The sequence below is a fragment of the Tasmannia lanceolata genome, unplaced genomic scaffold (genome assembly GCF_043159265.1).
Source record: "Tasmannia lanceolata isolate RefF3 unplaced genomic scaffold, GAP_Taslan_0.1 ptg000037l, whole genome shotgun sequence".
Lineage (NCBI taxonomy): Eukaryota > Viridiplantae > Streptophyta > Magnoliopsida > Canellales > Winteraceae > Tasmannia > Tasmannia lanceolata.
The window spans coordinates 55,857,852-55,873,623 of NW_027518714.1; the positions used below are offsets into that span (position 1 = coordinate 55,857,852).

The 15,772-nt window shown below is 38.5% G+C and overlaps 2 protein-coding genes across 2 annotated transcripts; both read right to left on the reverse strand.

Annotated features, from left to right (window-relative positions):
- Nucleotides 1-523: 523 nt before the first annotated feature.
- On the reverse strand, nt 524-1,111 carry LOC143861612 (UPF0481 protein At3g47200-like). The gene has a single exon (XM_077372510.1). It carries the CDS (start codon nt 1,109-1,111, stop codon nt 524-526), a length of 588 nt encoding a protein of 195 aa, XP_077228625.1.
- Nucleotides 1,112-4,644: 3,533 nt separating this feature from the next.
- On the reverse strand, nt 4,645-12,477 carry LOC143861819 (UPF0481 protein At3g47200-like). The gene is made up of 2 exons (XM_077372755.1): nt 11,650-12,477; nt 4,645-5,542 (listed from the first exon to the last, which is right to left on the reverse strand). Exons 1-2 carry the CDS (start codon nt 12,235-12,237, stop codon nt 4,781-4,783), a joined length of 1,350 nt encoding a protein of 449 aa, XP_077228870.1. The 5' UTR covers nt 12,238-12,477; the 3' UTR covers nt 4,645-4,780.
- Nucleotides 12,478-15,772: the final 3,295 nt, after the last annotated feature.

The window sequence follows — 15,772 nt, forward strand, 5'->3', positions numbered from 1 at the left end:
GTTCAATTGAACTTTGATGGCGCTTGTTTTGGTAACCCCGGCCCGGCCGGGGTTGGCGGCTTATGTCGCAATGACAGTGGTGATGTTGAGTGGGCTTACTCTGGGCCTATTGGGTCATGTGATGCTTCGGAGGCTGAAGTCAGGGCTGTTTTTTATGGTATTAAAGGATTAAATGGTGAGATGTTGGATAAAACTATTGTGGAGGGTGATTCTTTAAATGCGATTCGGTGGCTCATGGGTGGGGTGTCTCCGCCTTGGAGATGTTCTAAATAAAATTTTCTAAATAAAATAATGCAAAGATAGATCTACGAACACAATTATAAGCGATTCGTTTATATACATTCAGGGCCTATTTAGATAACACTAGAATCCGTTCTTATTAGCAGGTAAAGTTATTTCAAGTTAATCTACTAGATTACGCGCAAAATTTTTTTAGAGGTATCCATCAACAGAGGTAGTAGGTCTATCTTAAAATTAAAATGCCGCTAGAAACAAAAGGGGAAAAGAATGAAAGAGAAAGCACTCATGGCTTTAGACTAAGCTTCACCTCATCTGCCGGCAACCCCCATGCAGTGGCAGCCAATGTTGTAAGAAGTATGAGAGGCACTTGGTTTTCGATCTTCATCATAACATCCTTGTTGTTTAATAATCCTCGGGAGCTAAAAATGGGGTCGTTCTCATCATAATCGGACCACCGTCCATCTATGATTTCCATCAAGAAACATCCGTCGACGAGTCGTAGGAATCTACTTGTATCTCCCCATTCTTCTTCGTCCAGCATGTCATATGAACCCATCAAGTCTTCTACAATTCCTTCTAACGCCTCTACGAAAACACTTAATCTTTTTTTTGTTTTTCTGCAGAAGTTAAGGAGAGCTCTATACTTGTGTTCTTCCATTGCCTTCAACTTTGGAGTTCCGTGATGATAAGGACCCAATGAAACTAATTGTGGCTCGTACACCTTCCTGTTGAGATCTTTGACGGAAGTGGGTACTCTGTATATCGATTGTTTTTTCCAAAGATCGCCGTTCCTATTGTCCAAAGACCTGACTCGCTCCTCTAGTTCGATGACCCACTCCCTATTTCCCACTGTTGTTGCTTCTTCAACCATGGTTGCAATGATCTCTAGTCTCAACTCAACCACAAAACCATCAATTCCTCAATTTTGTTGCAGGATCTTATAATAGAACCGAGGCTAAATCGAGCTCCTTATATGGGTATCGTCCACATGATTCTTATCTCCAACAATGCTCTTCTTTGATTTTTATCTGTATAATGATATAAGGGAAGCGATATATTCGCCCCGTCCTTCCCCAGTCCACCCCCTATTAGTATACGTTTTTACTATTCTTTTTAAGCTACATGGGGTTTGAACCGGGGAAGAAAAGCGGGCGAATATATAATTTCCCAAAATTCAACAATGGCAGTTGATGATTTTTTTGCAACCCTATAAATCGTAACCTCCATCAACGTGATTTGACTTTAACCAAAAATCATCTCCCTTAATTTTTGGATCCTTGAAAATGATACATACGTAAAATTGAGACCGTTGATCTTTTATACCATTATGATGTGATCCACATGATCGTTGCCCCATGGCATGCTTTTAATGTAAAGACAAGGGCTGAGATTATCAGATCGTGACTCTCTGACCTTTCTAATGTTTGGGATTCGTTGGAGGAAGGGCTGTAGAATCTCTCTCTCTCTCTGATGTGAGATCCCACCTGGTTAGATAGAACTAGCAACAAAAGTGACAAATAAAAGCTCAATTTCACTCAATTCCTATCTTCTAAGCAGCTTGTGATTCTCTGGTAATGGAGATACATTAAATTTGTAAGAACAATAGACTACTTCGAGGGTAGTAACCTCCTAGAACAAGAAAAGGAAAATACAAAGTAGAAAGTTTTTTCATCCCCTTTTGCCCTAACTCCTCTGCCTTTTAAGAATATTTTCTAACCAATTCTGTTATGCTTTTTTTATTTTTTTTTATTTTTTTGATATCACGCATAGTCATCCAATGCACTAGGCCTTTTTCTTTGCCTCATGCTCTTGCGTGTGGGTATCATTTCAGGAGGCTTTATTGCCACATCAGCTGTCCAGGTGGCACTATCATCACCCTTGCCTTGAGTCATCTCTCTCTCTCTCTCTCTCTCTCTCTCTCTCTCTCTCTCTCACACACACACACACACACACACTTTTTTTTAGGCAAGCTTGGGTTTGGCGGGGTCCCTTACCCGTTTATGAGAAAGAGAGATATTACAATCAGCATACAAAAACTAACCCTCTCTCTCTCTCTCTCTCAAACACACACTTTCTCTTCTCATAACTTGGTTTATTGTAATTTTGTTCTGTGAAATGTCTCTAATCAACGGTAATAGGCTCCAGTTTAATTTGTGTTCGGAATAACTATTATGTGAATTAATATGGAGACTGGCATCAATGTTTGGAATAGCTATTGTTTTCCCCATTTGCTTCCTTGCTGTGTCACAGATACCCATTTCTGAATTTTATTAAGGTAGTCATGAGGTTAGGTGCAGGTTTAATGTTTTAGATTAGACGGTGAAAAATCTATCAATCAGGAATTTCAACTTAGGCCCTGTTTGGATTACAAGAGAAACATTTCTGATGGGAAATATTTCTTGGGATTTATTTTTTAATTTCCACTATTTAGAGGGAAATAATATGATTATGGTTAATTTAGAGGGATATCATCATAAATTGAAGATTTTCTTAATAAAAGAAAGAGTAAGAAATATTTTTCAAACTTTTCCAAACGGGTCCGTACTGCACAATATTACTTAGATATTTTAGTAGTGCCCACAAATTCATGGGATCATAGTAAAAATTGATTATTAAAACTCTAGGACTTCAAATTCATGTATTTGTTGATGACTAACAGGTGATTTCAATGTCCGCATGACTCAAAAAAGTCCCCGCCGGAGTCCCCAAAGTCACAAGTGTCCGCACATTAAAGTCCAAGTCCTCAAAGAGTCATGGACAATATGGAAAAGTCCGCACATTAATGTCTGCACATTCAAATCCCGCGCAACTAACCCCCCCTAAGGCTCATTTACAAGGGTTCTTACTTGAAAGTTCAGTTTTACCCATAAAAAAAAATCCAGTTTTAGTTAAAGACAAGGTCAAGAGGAGTTGATGCGGTTTCGATTGTGTATTTATGGTGGTGTTGAACCAAGAATGTCACCAGATTTCCCCATTTGCTACATGTTGTTATTGATGAAGCCTGATCTCAGTTTTTCCCATTATTGTAACGTGTCTCAAAAACGCTATATATAGAGTATGAAATCAGGAGCAGCCGTGAAAGGGTTGTGAGGGCTTTGTAATCTCTTCTTCAAATAGTGGAATCGTTGGCTTATTGCTCTGCCGTGGACGTAGCCCATATCATAGTTGGTGGACCATGTAAATCTATGTGTTTTGTGTGTGAATTTTCATTTATCTTTTGTATATCGTTATCCTGCTAGTTGTTAATTCCTAACACATGTTGTACTCGTTACTGAATTTTATCAAGGTAGTGTACAACACTTTACCATACTATATCCTCTTCATTGGCTGTTGATAGATTTTTCGGAATTGATCGCCCATCCTACTCAAGCAATTGATGCACTTCATTTAGCAAGTACTTTTTGATGCACTAACATATTCAAAGAAGTAAAATAGTGCACCAACAAACAGGCAGTTCGTTATGAAGGTTTAACATATCTATGAAGGTTTTCCAAACAGGTCCCTCAATAATGAACTACCCTCAACAAAAAATAGTTTTCCCTTTGTTAGTGAGGGACCTTTTTGTCCGTGGAGTTAATTGTAGTTTAGGTTTCTTAAGAGAACCTGTAAATACTCTCTTTGAAGGCTTTATCGGGATTAGAAAGACTAACTGAAAGATCCCACATCCGAAAGGGAGGAAAAGTTACTGGGCTATATATGTGGATTTCTCCCCTTCCCTATGTAGACACGTTTTCAGCATCTCCAAGGAGTGGGCCCCACGGAGTGGGTCGGGCACGGTTAGTGCTGGAAAACAAAACCGGGGAGGGTAGATGACCCAAAACGGACAATATCTACACAGTGGGGGTCGGGGCGTGACATAATGGTATCAGAGCGAGACCTCCCATCCAGTACGGTGTGCCAGCGAGGACGCTGGGCCCTAAGGGGGGTGGATTGAAAGATCCCTCATCGGAAAAGGAGGAAAAGTTACTGGGCTATATATGTGGATTTCTCCCCTTCCCTATGTAGACTCGTTTTCAGCATCTCCAAGGGGCGGGCCCCGCGGAGTGGGTCGGGCACGGTTAGTGCTGCTGGAAAACAAAACCGGGGAGGGTAGATGACGCAGAACCGGACAATATCTACACAGTGGGATCGAGGCGTGACACTAACCAAAACCATATCTGCCCTAGGAGAAGAAATTCGTGTGGAAGGAGAGAGGGAGAACAAAGGGGGAATGCTCTACAAGATCAAAGGTCTTGATTTCACATACATACATGACTCACTATAAGACTCTCTCTCTCTCTCTCTCTCTCTCTCTCTCTCTCTCTCTCTCTCTCTCTCTCTCTCTCTCTCTCTCTCTCTCTCTCTCTCTCTCTCAGAAGACAGATAGTACATTAGAAGCTCAGAGAGCATAGAAAGAACTATAAAAAGCATTACATTTCAAGCTCAAAGGCTATAATACATGACATTATTATTAATGTTCATTGCAAAGAGGAAATTAGAGAATAGAAGCACAAGCAAGGGATTTGCATTTAGTGATCATCCATCAATTGTGGTTAAACAACTATAACGATTGTAATGTAGGGATGGTCTGAATGAGGGTGCAAACCAAAAGCAAAGCTCCTACAATGAGAGCTAAGAAAGTCCAAGGATTTTTGAAGTAAGTCTGCTTGAGGTTAGAACCCCACTCATGAAGTCGTCTCTTCCACTTTTTCGTTCTCAGGATGAAATAGTCATTCAGCTCCTGATTTATATCATATAACCTACCCTTATATTTAGGTTTGAATCCCATGTCATTTCTAATCTTTTGGATGAATATGGGGACTGCCTCATCACTCCATGTGGTTTCCATGACATTTATACTTCTCATCAACGATGAGTCCTTGGCCGAATTGAGGAGGGCACTCATGAAGTCGATATAGGAACTTACTTGGTGGGTTGCGCCCGCATGAAGATGCTCAAAGGCCACAAGATTGAGGAGCACTGATTCAGTGGTAGAGTGGATTCGAAATATAGGGAGACTGAGGACACCATTTTCGAATATAATTCCATTGAGGTTGTCGGTTTCACTCTTCTTCAACTCAACTTGGGCCTTTTCGTAAAGATAGCTCACAGAAAAAAACAAAACAATATAACTTTCAACAATGTCAAAAGCTGGTTCTCTTTCAGAAACATTGTCATTTCGTTGTCCAGTCGCCATCTGCCAAGTTAAGTCCAAAAGGTGCAGACCTTTGTAGAAGTTAATATCCATGCTTGGTTGGAGTCGAAAGACAAATTTGGCATCTAGAAAGAAGCAGAACACTAGTCTATTTAAGAACCCATTAGCCTGCAAGTTGAAGTTAGAATATGAGTAAATTAAACACTTCTTTTATAATAGTAATGTTATTATCATCAAAAAATTGTAGCACGCCTAAAGAATGAATATCCTGCTAGGAAAGGATCGGTGTTCATATTCATTTCAGTGCTTTTGTTACAGTATACCGACGACTAGAGTCTGGCCATCCTGAGTGATAAACACTGCTAAATCTCAGTTCAGTATTGCCCTACATATGCGGCCGCGGGTTACCAGAGAAGAGAGGTTCAGATCAATATCTAACCTTTAGGGTGATAAAAAGGCCTCTTTTTTTGTTTCTCTAAGCTCTTGATTATCCAATAGTTTGTGAATCAAAATGAGACCATCTTGCTAATTAATGTCCATTCATAAAACAAACTATGATGTGAGTCTCTTGTCTGTATTGGTGTGGTCTAGTCCATGGAGATTACTTTCTCGCTCTTGAAAATTAACTCGTGAATAAATGGTGTTTTTATCATCTATCTATATCTATAAAGCTGAATGTGGTAAGCTGGGGGGTCTCGCCACGTGGCACCCTGAAATTTAAAAACGCTTGCATGCCCTTATTTAGAACCCCCACGTGGCACCCCGAAATTTAAGAACGCTTGCATTCCTTTATTTAAAAATGTCTTTTTTTAATGATAATACCGCAAGGAATTCCAAAAGTTACTTTTTCCAAATTACATGGCACGTTTCTTAATGCCTTACTCAATAAATTATCGATATTTATATTGTTGATAATTTATCTTTGATTGATTTGGTTAGACGGCCCATCTTATATTTCTCCATTGCCGTCTCAAACACGTTTCATATTCCTAAGCAAGAGTCAAAACCCAAACGTCAGTTCTCTTTCTCTCTATCTCAATGGATACGCTCCATGCATCGCACGGGACTGCAACTAGTGTTCTCATTAAAATAGCTTCTCCCCAATAGTTTTACTACTTATTTTGCTCTCTCCTCTACACGTGGCATGTATCTATTGATTGTGTTAGTAATGACAACGGTATTGCATTTTTCTGCTTGTGTTCTACTACTTATTATTCTTCCTCTTCTTACTAGAGACCTAATTCAGACTAAAGATTAGAGTCCAGCCCATTTGAAATTATTTCTTCTAGAAGACTGAAGAGTTGGACGAGGGAAAGCTTTTAGGTTATTCTAATAAAAATCCAAATAAAATTTTCCGGTAAAGATCAAATTTACAACTCTTAATTATTATTTTTTACTGATCTTAAGGTTTTACTCCTCTTATTTTACTTTTACCGGTCTTGAAAACCCAAAATTTATTTTCCGCTAAAGAAATTTTTTACTGCTCTTGAATATTTTTTAGTTGTCCTTAATTTTTTATCACTCTTATTTGAATTTTAATGTTCTTAAAAATCGTGAATAAGTATTTTCGGTATAATAAAAATTTGTCTCTCTAAAATACTTTTTCATACTCTAATTAAATATTTTACTACCCTTAAATTATTTTTAATGCTCCTATTTTTTTGCCAAAACTTTATAAGTAAACATTTAGGATGCTAAATTTATTTTTACTATTTTTATAGCTTATCCGTGCTTTCTAACAAAGATAAAATCATTTTATCGCTAGGTCTTCAGTTTTACTAATATTTCATTCCTGTGGCACTTGATTTCCCCCCTCCTTTGAAGACTTTCTCCAACATCTGTTTCCCACAGCTATTTTCGGCAACCTTTTTCCTACGACTTAAACTGGTTAGTTTGGTTCTTTGAATCTTTTCTAATTATTATTATTATTATTGGTAATTCAACTTTGGTTTTTTCCTTAGGGGTGGAAGTCAGGCCAATTTTGGAGAATTCGGGTTGAGCGTTTACCTTAAAATCAAGTTGGGTTCAGCTTGATTCCAATTCATTTTTTAGAAAGCTCAACCTGAGCCATTGGGGGTTCCACACAAAAGCAAAGATCTCATATCGGAAAAGTCAGAAGACGTGGATGGGCTTATAAGGGTTTGGGAGCCCTCCCCTTAACGGTTAGCTTTTAAGGGTGAGTTCTACTCGGGTCCCAACAAGTGTTATCAGAGCTAGGGCGTGGTAACCCTGGTGTACCCTTGAGGATGGAGGAAATCCCTCAGGGAAGATCTCAGTAACCACGATGCACCTTCAAGGATAGTGAAATCCCCTCGGAGAAGATCTCGTAGTTCCCATGTTGCCGCAGCATAGAGGGGCGAGATTGTCCATGTTGCTACCGCATTGTGTGTGTGTGTGTGGGGGGGGGGGGGGGAGGGGGGGGGTTTCAACACACACGAAAAGATCCCACATCTGAAAACTCAGAAGATAACGTTGGGCTTATAAGGGCTTGTGCACCCTCCCCTTAACGGCTAGCTTTAAAGGATGAGTTCTACTCGGATCCCAACACGAGGTCTCCTTGGCTGCAGTAGCAACGGCTATTTATACAATGGGTTGAACAAAGTGACCGAGGCGTTGACGGCGATAGCAAAAGGTGAACATCAATATGGAGACCGCCTTAATGATTGTTCGTAATGGGCCTACCATTTCACATACATATGTTATGTACTTTTAGTTTTTGTACCTTTGCCGTCCCTCAGCCCCTCTCCTACCTTTTCTATCTATCATTAGAAGTAGGGAGGCCGTCGATCGATGAATTGAGAAAGATAGGACCGGGGATTCCATTTCCATAGGGAAACCTATCGATGGTCACATTGGGATGGGAACAAATGGGAAGTATGCCCCGGTTTGATTTTTGTTCGGATGAGACGGCAGTGAGCAATCTATAGAGAGCAAGGCACCCGTATTTTCCCTAGATCCTAAAAATGATCTTTGGGAGAGAGATTTGAGAGGGATCAAGTATGCCCCGGTTTGATTCTTGTATCGAAAGCTCACTTTTATTTTTATTTTTTTTCCTTTCCTAGCTGTACAGCTTATATATACTATAGGTACTCACATTCTTTTACATTTTTTGATTGTTCTTGGCAGATTTTTTATAGTTAAAATATCTTTTTACATCAGGTATTACATTTTCTGATTAATTCCTCAGTTATCAAAACCAGTAATGTTCACATTTGTACATGTTTTCTTCAACGGTATAATCGAATATAAACCCTTCACAAAAGGAAGTTGTTGGTGTGGATGCTAGCCCAAGGGGACTTCCTACGCCATAAACACTCTGGTAATTTTGTTCTTTTGATTCATTCATGACAATCCTATTTTTTTATATGATAATTTGTTAAGTGCATTTATTTCATTTCTATGATGACACTTCCTATATCCTACGTTGATTCTCGATTTTTCCCTAACAATCTCAAAAATTATGGAAGGCCCTCTTAGTCCCTGTTTGGATTGCAAGAATTTTCTGAAAAAGTTTAGAAAGGAAAAATATTTGTAGAAGTTCCTACTTTGTTTACATGAAAAAAAAATGACTTGAACCAATCCTATACAAATTTTACATAGAGGGGTCTTCAACTTATGATAATATACCTTTAAATTAACTATAATCATATCTTTTCACTCTAAATCATGGAAAAAAATTCCAATATAACCATAATCATATCATTTCCAATAATTTTACCGATCCTGTTTTTGTATCTTCCTCTGTTCTGTTTGTTTTCTTTTGTCTTCATGACCGTCTTGGTCGTGGATTTTTTTTTTAATGAAATCTCACCTTTTCAGAAGAAGAAGAAGAAGAAGAAGAAGAAATTTTCCAAAGATTTTCCATCAGAAATATTTTTCTTGCAATCCAAACATGGTCTTAGGGAAGATCGTTTTCAAATGGTAAAGGAGACACTTTTGCACTTTTATTTAATATTTTTCAAGTAAGTGTATGGATAGTCGTTCGAAAGTTGCTCCTCAAATGTTGGGACAGTGTGACGAAATAATTCTGTTTACGTAGTGAGTTTGTATATTTAATCTTTAGCGGTAAAAGATTGAGGAATAAATTTTTCAAGTTAGTATATAGAAAGTCGTTCGAAAGTTACTCCTCAAATGTTAGGACAATGTGAGGAAAGAGTTTCTGATTAGGTAGTGAGTGAGAGATGGGTAAAAGATTGCAGAATAAATTTGATCTTTAGGCCATGTCTGGCAGCCAGGAATTTTTTTTCATGATAAATCGATGGCTCCAAGTGGTGAGAGATGGGTAGTGCAGTGGGAGAAGGAGAGAGATTTGAGAGGGCATGATTGAAATGAGCCTGAGAAGTGGAAAAAAATCAGGAAAATTTTTATCCTATTTTTACTAGAGTTTTTTGTTTCTTGATTTTTAGCTATATATTACCATCACTAGGTTCCTGATTTTTGTTTCTTGATTTTTAGCCACTTCACCCTCATATCCACTTGGAGAAAGCGATTTATCAAGAAAAAAAAATTCATGGTAGCCAAACATGCCCTTAATGAAAATATGTATTCGGATTTTTAAGAGCGGTGAAAAACGCTTTATGAGCAACAGATTTGATCTTTTGGGAGAAAATATATTCAGATTTTTTTGGAGCATTCAAGGTTTAGAGCAGTAAACAAATAAGAGCAGTAGAAATTTTTAAGAGCGGTAAATTTGATTTTTTTTATCTTTTATTTTTTGTGGCAAAACAAAATTGGGGTTCTTAAGAGGAACAAAACTTGGCTCCAGACCGGTCTAGAGGAACTTCCTCCAACCCCTCTAATAGCAAGGGGTGTGGACATTATTTTTTAGAGATTTTTCCTATTTTTATTCCTTTTTGACAACAAGATTTAAGACTTATTTCACTCATTGAAGACTTCGGTCACTTTACTTCAGAAAAGAAGAGGAAGAAGAAAAGAAGAAAAAACGTCGAAGAAATGTCTTCTATTCTTGAGGTTCTTCCATTATCTATTCCAGACTTGCTACTCCAATGGAGTTTTGTGCCTTGGTGAAGGAATGGAAAAATCTTGTGGAATATTTGTTTGCTTGCTACATGGTGGGTTATCTGGAAAGAGAGGAATTCCAGAATTTTTGAGGGGATTGCTAAATCTCCGCATTGGCTTTATATGAGAGTTATTGCCCTTACTATATCTTGGGCGAGATGTCATCCAACGTTCCGCTTTGTATCAGCATTTGCCTTATGGGAGGGTTGGAGGGAAGTTTACTTTAGTAGTGAGAGGAGGAATCAATTTGTGCAGAGGTGGGAGCATCCTCCCCCTGGTATGGTTCAATTGAACTTTGATGGCGCTTGTTTTGGTAACCCCGGCCCGGCCGGAGTTGGCGGTTTATGTCGCAATGACAATGGTGATGTTGAGTGGGCTTACTCTGGGCCTATTGGGTCATGTGATGCTTCGGAGGCTGAAGTCAGGGCTGTTTTTTATGGTATTAAAGGATTAAATGGTGAGATGTTGGATAAAACTATTGTGGAAGGTGATTCTTTAAATGTGATTCGGTGGCTCATGGGTGGGGTGTCTCCGCCTTGGAGATGTTCCTCTATTTTTGACGAAATTGATGATCTTATCTCGGGATTGTCTATTGTTTTTAAGCATGGGCAGAGATCGGCCAATGGGGAGGCGGATACGTTGGCTAGGCATGGAGTTAGGTGTTTGGTTCTTGAATGGTTTGATTATCTTCCGCCGTGAGTTGTAATTTTCTTTTCCTTTTCTTTAATGCTCCTTGTTTCCTTGGGTGTGGTCCATTTTGGGCTCCCTGTTTCTCTCTCTTTTATATAATATATTTGCCATTTCAAAAAAAAACGTCGAAGAAGAAGAAAAGTAAGATTGAGAAGAGGAAAGAGGAAAAAGAAGGGAGAGACAGAATAAAAATTCAAAAAGGTTTTGCGGAGAGAGGGATGATTAGGTCTTTTTTACAGTATGAAAAACCTCTGTCGCCAATTGATCCTAACTGGTATTTACAACAACTTATGAAATTAGAGTCGTAAAATTTTCTAAAAAAAACTAATGCAAAGATTGATTTAGGAACACAACTATAAAGGATTCGTTTATATACCAAGGACTTCTTTGGATAACACTAGAATCAGTTCTTATTTTCAAGTAAATCTTATAGATTATGTGCAAATAATTTTATGAGGTATCCATCAACGGAGGTCATATGTCTATGTTAAAATTGAAATGCTGTTAGAAACAAAAGTCGGAAAGAATGGAAGAGAAAGCACTCGAGGTATAAAAAAAAGCCTCACCTCATTTACTCTCCCCTTTTGAATAGCAAGCAATGTTGTAAGAACCATGAGAGGCACTTGGTTTTCGATCATCAACATGTCTTCCATCATAACATCCTTGTTTTTAAATAATGCATTCTTGCTAAAAATGGGGTCATTTTTAGCATAGTTGCTAGAGACACTGAAATGGATTCCTTGCAAGATTTCCAACAAGAGACTTCCGTCGAGGATCATGAGTTGCAAGAATCTATTTCTATCTCTCCATTTTTCGTCGAGCTGTTCATATGAACCCATCAAATCTTCAACAATTTCCTCCAATGCCTCTACATAGAAACTTATTTGATGATCACTTCTTTTGAGGAAATTATGGAGAGCTCTATACTTGTGTTCTTCCATTGCCATCAACTTTGGAATTCCGTGATGATAGGGGCCCAACGAGACCAATTGCGGCTCGTATGCCTTAATGTTGAGATCTTTGATGTAAGTGGGTACTCTGTATATTGATTGTTTTTTCCAAAAATCCTCGTTCATATTGTCCAAAGACAGGACTTGCTCCTCTAGTTTGATGACCCAGTCCCTATTTCTCACTGTCGTTGCTTCTTCACCCATGGTTGCAATGATCTCAAGTCCCAAATCAACCACAAACCATCAATTCCTCAATTCGTTGCACGATCTTATAGAAGTATCGTCCATGATTCTTATCTTCAACATTGCTCTTCTATATAATAAGGGAAGTGATATATTCGCCCCTTTTCTTACCCGGTCCACGCCCTATCTAGTTTATTTATGACTAGTCTTTTAACACTATATGGGGTTGAACCGGGGAGGAAAAGGCGTAGAATAAATCATTTCCCAATAATAGGGATTTCATTTTCAGGTTATTGGAACCTCTCTTATCATTGTCCCATTCTTTACATTTTAATTCACTTTAGCCAGAGCACATTATCATTGTCCCTTTACATTCTTTATTTACAACTTTGGAAAAGCACTTTAGCCAAAGCACATTATCATTGTCCCTTTCTTTACATTCTTTATTTACAACTTTGTAAAAGCACTTTAGCCAAAGCATCTCATCCCCCATGTTTTTCTCGAAACTTCTCTTGTGCCTTGGGCCTTCTAGAAGTAGCAAATAACAATACTTAGGTTTCATTTCCCAGGTCAATTTCATGTTTGAAAAAAAAAGTAGGTTCACCTGAATTTAGAAATTTCATGGGTCAAAGTTTGTAAATTAATTAGCTTGACTTGGTCGTTTATATATGTTCTCAGCCATCTTTCTTGTTTTCTTTCCACTGATAAATCAGCAAAAGAGTAATGTTTCAATGTTTTTCTCTCTTGATGAACCCCTCAGCTATATCTCTCCATACAATCCAGTTTTTAGGCCATCCACAGCGAGACCCTAACAAATGGCCTATTCAAAGGAAATTGATAGAACAAACTGACCCAAACAAATGGCCTGAAAATAATTTGAGGCTTTGTATTAACCCTGTCAAAAGATTTTTCAACCTCTTCCTCTTCATGGTCTCCTACTATAATGTTTTCTCTCTTTTAATATAGGGATTTGCTAGCCTCCATGGCAAAGGTAAGGAAAAAATGGTAATAAAAATATCCCTATGTCATCACAAACAATGGTAAGAAAAAAATTAAAATTTTCTTAAATGATTACCATGTTCTTGAAGGGCGATCAAAATGAGGCATCTTTTTTTTTTAATTTCTCTAAGCTATTGATTATCCCATATATATTTTGTGAATTCAAAATGAGACCATCTTGCTAATTGATGTCGGGAAATGATATCAGCACAATCACGTTTTGTTATATGCACTGTCCGAGCTTGTTTTTTTCTTTTTTAATTGGCATGTGAGAGCTTTTTGAGAAGTATCTATTCAAATTCACACTTCTAACTCAAAATTGAAATGCTGGTAGAAGCCAAAGGGGGCAAGAATAAAAGAGGAAGTAGTGGTGGTTTGAACGAGGTCTCACCTCATCTACTGTCGCCCCCCTTTTGATAACAGCCAATGCTGTAATAACCATCAGAGGCACTTGGTTTTCCACCATCGACATGTCGTCCATCATAACATCTTTGTTTTCAATATTCCATTTTCACTAAAAATGGGGTCATTGTGAGCATAGTAACCATAGTCTAAGATACAGGTTTTGCACAAGATTTCCAACAAGAAACATCCGTCGAGGATCATGAGTTATAGGAATTACTTCTATCTCCCCATTTTTCATGCAGCAGGTCATACGAACTTGTTTGTTCCAAAAATTCTCGTTCCTATTGTCCAAAGACATGACTTGCTCTCTAGTCTTTCGACCCAGTTCATATTTCTCACTGTTGTTGCTACTTCACCCATCTTGGCAATGATCTCAGGTCTAAACTCAACCACAAACCATCAGTTTGTTTCTTCCTCACTAAATCGAGCTCCTTATATGGCTATCATCCACTATTCTTATCTTCAACATTGCTTTTCTTCGATTTATCTATATAAATATTCGCCCCCTTTCTTCCCCAGTCCACCCCCTCTAGTGTATTTATGACTACTCTGTTTACACTGCATGGGTTGGCCCGGGAAAGAAAAGGAAATGAATATATCATTTCCCAATAATAATAGGGATTTCATTTTCAGGTTATTGTAACCTCTCTTATCATTGTCCCTTTCTTAGAGTTTAGGATGCTCAATCACAGGCTTAACATGTTATTCCATTTTGGAAAAGCACTTTAGCCAAAGGAAAAAGATAGAACTTAAAGAGTAATCTCATCCCATGTGTTTTTCTCGAAACTTCTCTATAAGATTGTTCGGTCTAAAATGTTCTCGTGGATGCATAAGCGTGTGGTGGCGTGTGGGCGTGTGGTGTAAGATGTGCGGGCGTGCTAGCCTCCGGGGAGGCAAGAATCGGAAACTCAATTCGAAGGGTCGACAACCAAAACGTTTCCGTCTTCAGGCGATTGAGAAGAAGAGGGGAATGACTTCCTTGAGCTCCTCTGCCTTTGCACGGAACGTGGGGATGTCAACACACTGAATGTGAACGACACGTCGACACGCGCAGAAACGTGATTAGAACGTCATTTGCGTTCTATCTAACTAGCCAATAGAACAACGAAAGCAAAACGCTAGTGTAAGGGATAGTTGAATTAAAGACAAAGACTCACCTAGGGAGATGAATTCATTGCTTAATTAAAAAAACTACAGCTACGAAAAGTAAAAAATAGTACATGAAAAGTAAATGATAAAGAGATAAATGCTAAGACATGTTTGATTTTGATTTTGGGACCTTCTTCTTGGAGACAATTGTCTCCTTGTATAGCTTTATTCGGGGGTAACGGCTCCCTTTTACCCTATATTCTTATGGAGGGGTCTCCTCTCATAACCGCCTATCTCAGGCTCCATTATTCGCACGTCCTCCTTTCTTTCAGGTGGTTGTCATCCACCTTTTCGGACTCCATTGTTTGCATTTTCCTCCGTCCCTGTCAAGTACGCATGTAGCTCTTTTGACTTGGTCCAAAACGATTCATAATCTAGTGACTCGATCTCTGATGACCGATCATGCCCAAAAATAGGTGCAAATAATGCCAAGGGGACAAGAAAAAGGAGTAAGACCACGTTGTAGCCTATTTGGCCTTTTAGAAGTAGAACATAAGACGAGACTTCTGTGGATGTGCCCAAGGTTTTAAATTTCGACCGAAATCCGAAATTTCAGGTTTCAGTCAGCCCCGAAATCGAAATTTATGGGCACGTTTGGATACCTCCCATTTTGTATTTGGATTTGGAATTGAGTTTTGAATGCAAATTGAATAGATCCGGCAGCTCATGTAGAGGAAGACAAAGAGGGAAGGGGGTACTTCCTAGTGGAGGGGAGAGGTTGAGGAGCAAAGAGGGTGAAGGAAACTGCCAGATCTGTGGATTTCCAATTTCTTATTTCCAAAGAAAATTTAGAAATCTGATTTTTTTCATTGTCAGCTGCTAAATTAGAAATCCAAGAATTTGATCCGATCCAAATTACAATGCAAAAAAGGCTGCAAATGTGAGAAATCCAAATCAAAATCTTCTCGGCATCCAAACGGGTTTTGACCGAAATTTTGATTTCCTGAAATTTCGGTCCAAAATTTAAAGAATTTCACCAAAAAATCTGGATTTTATTCATTCT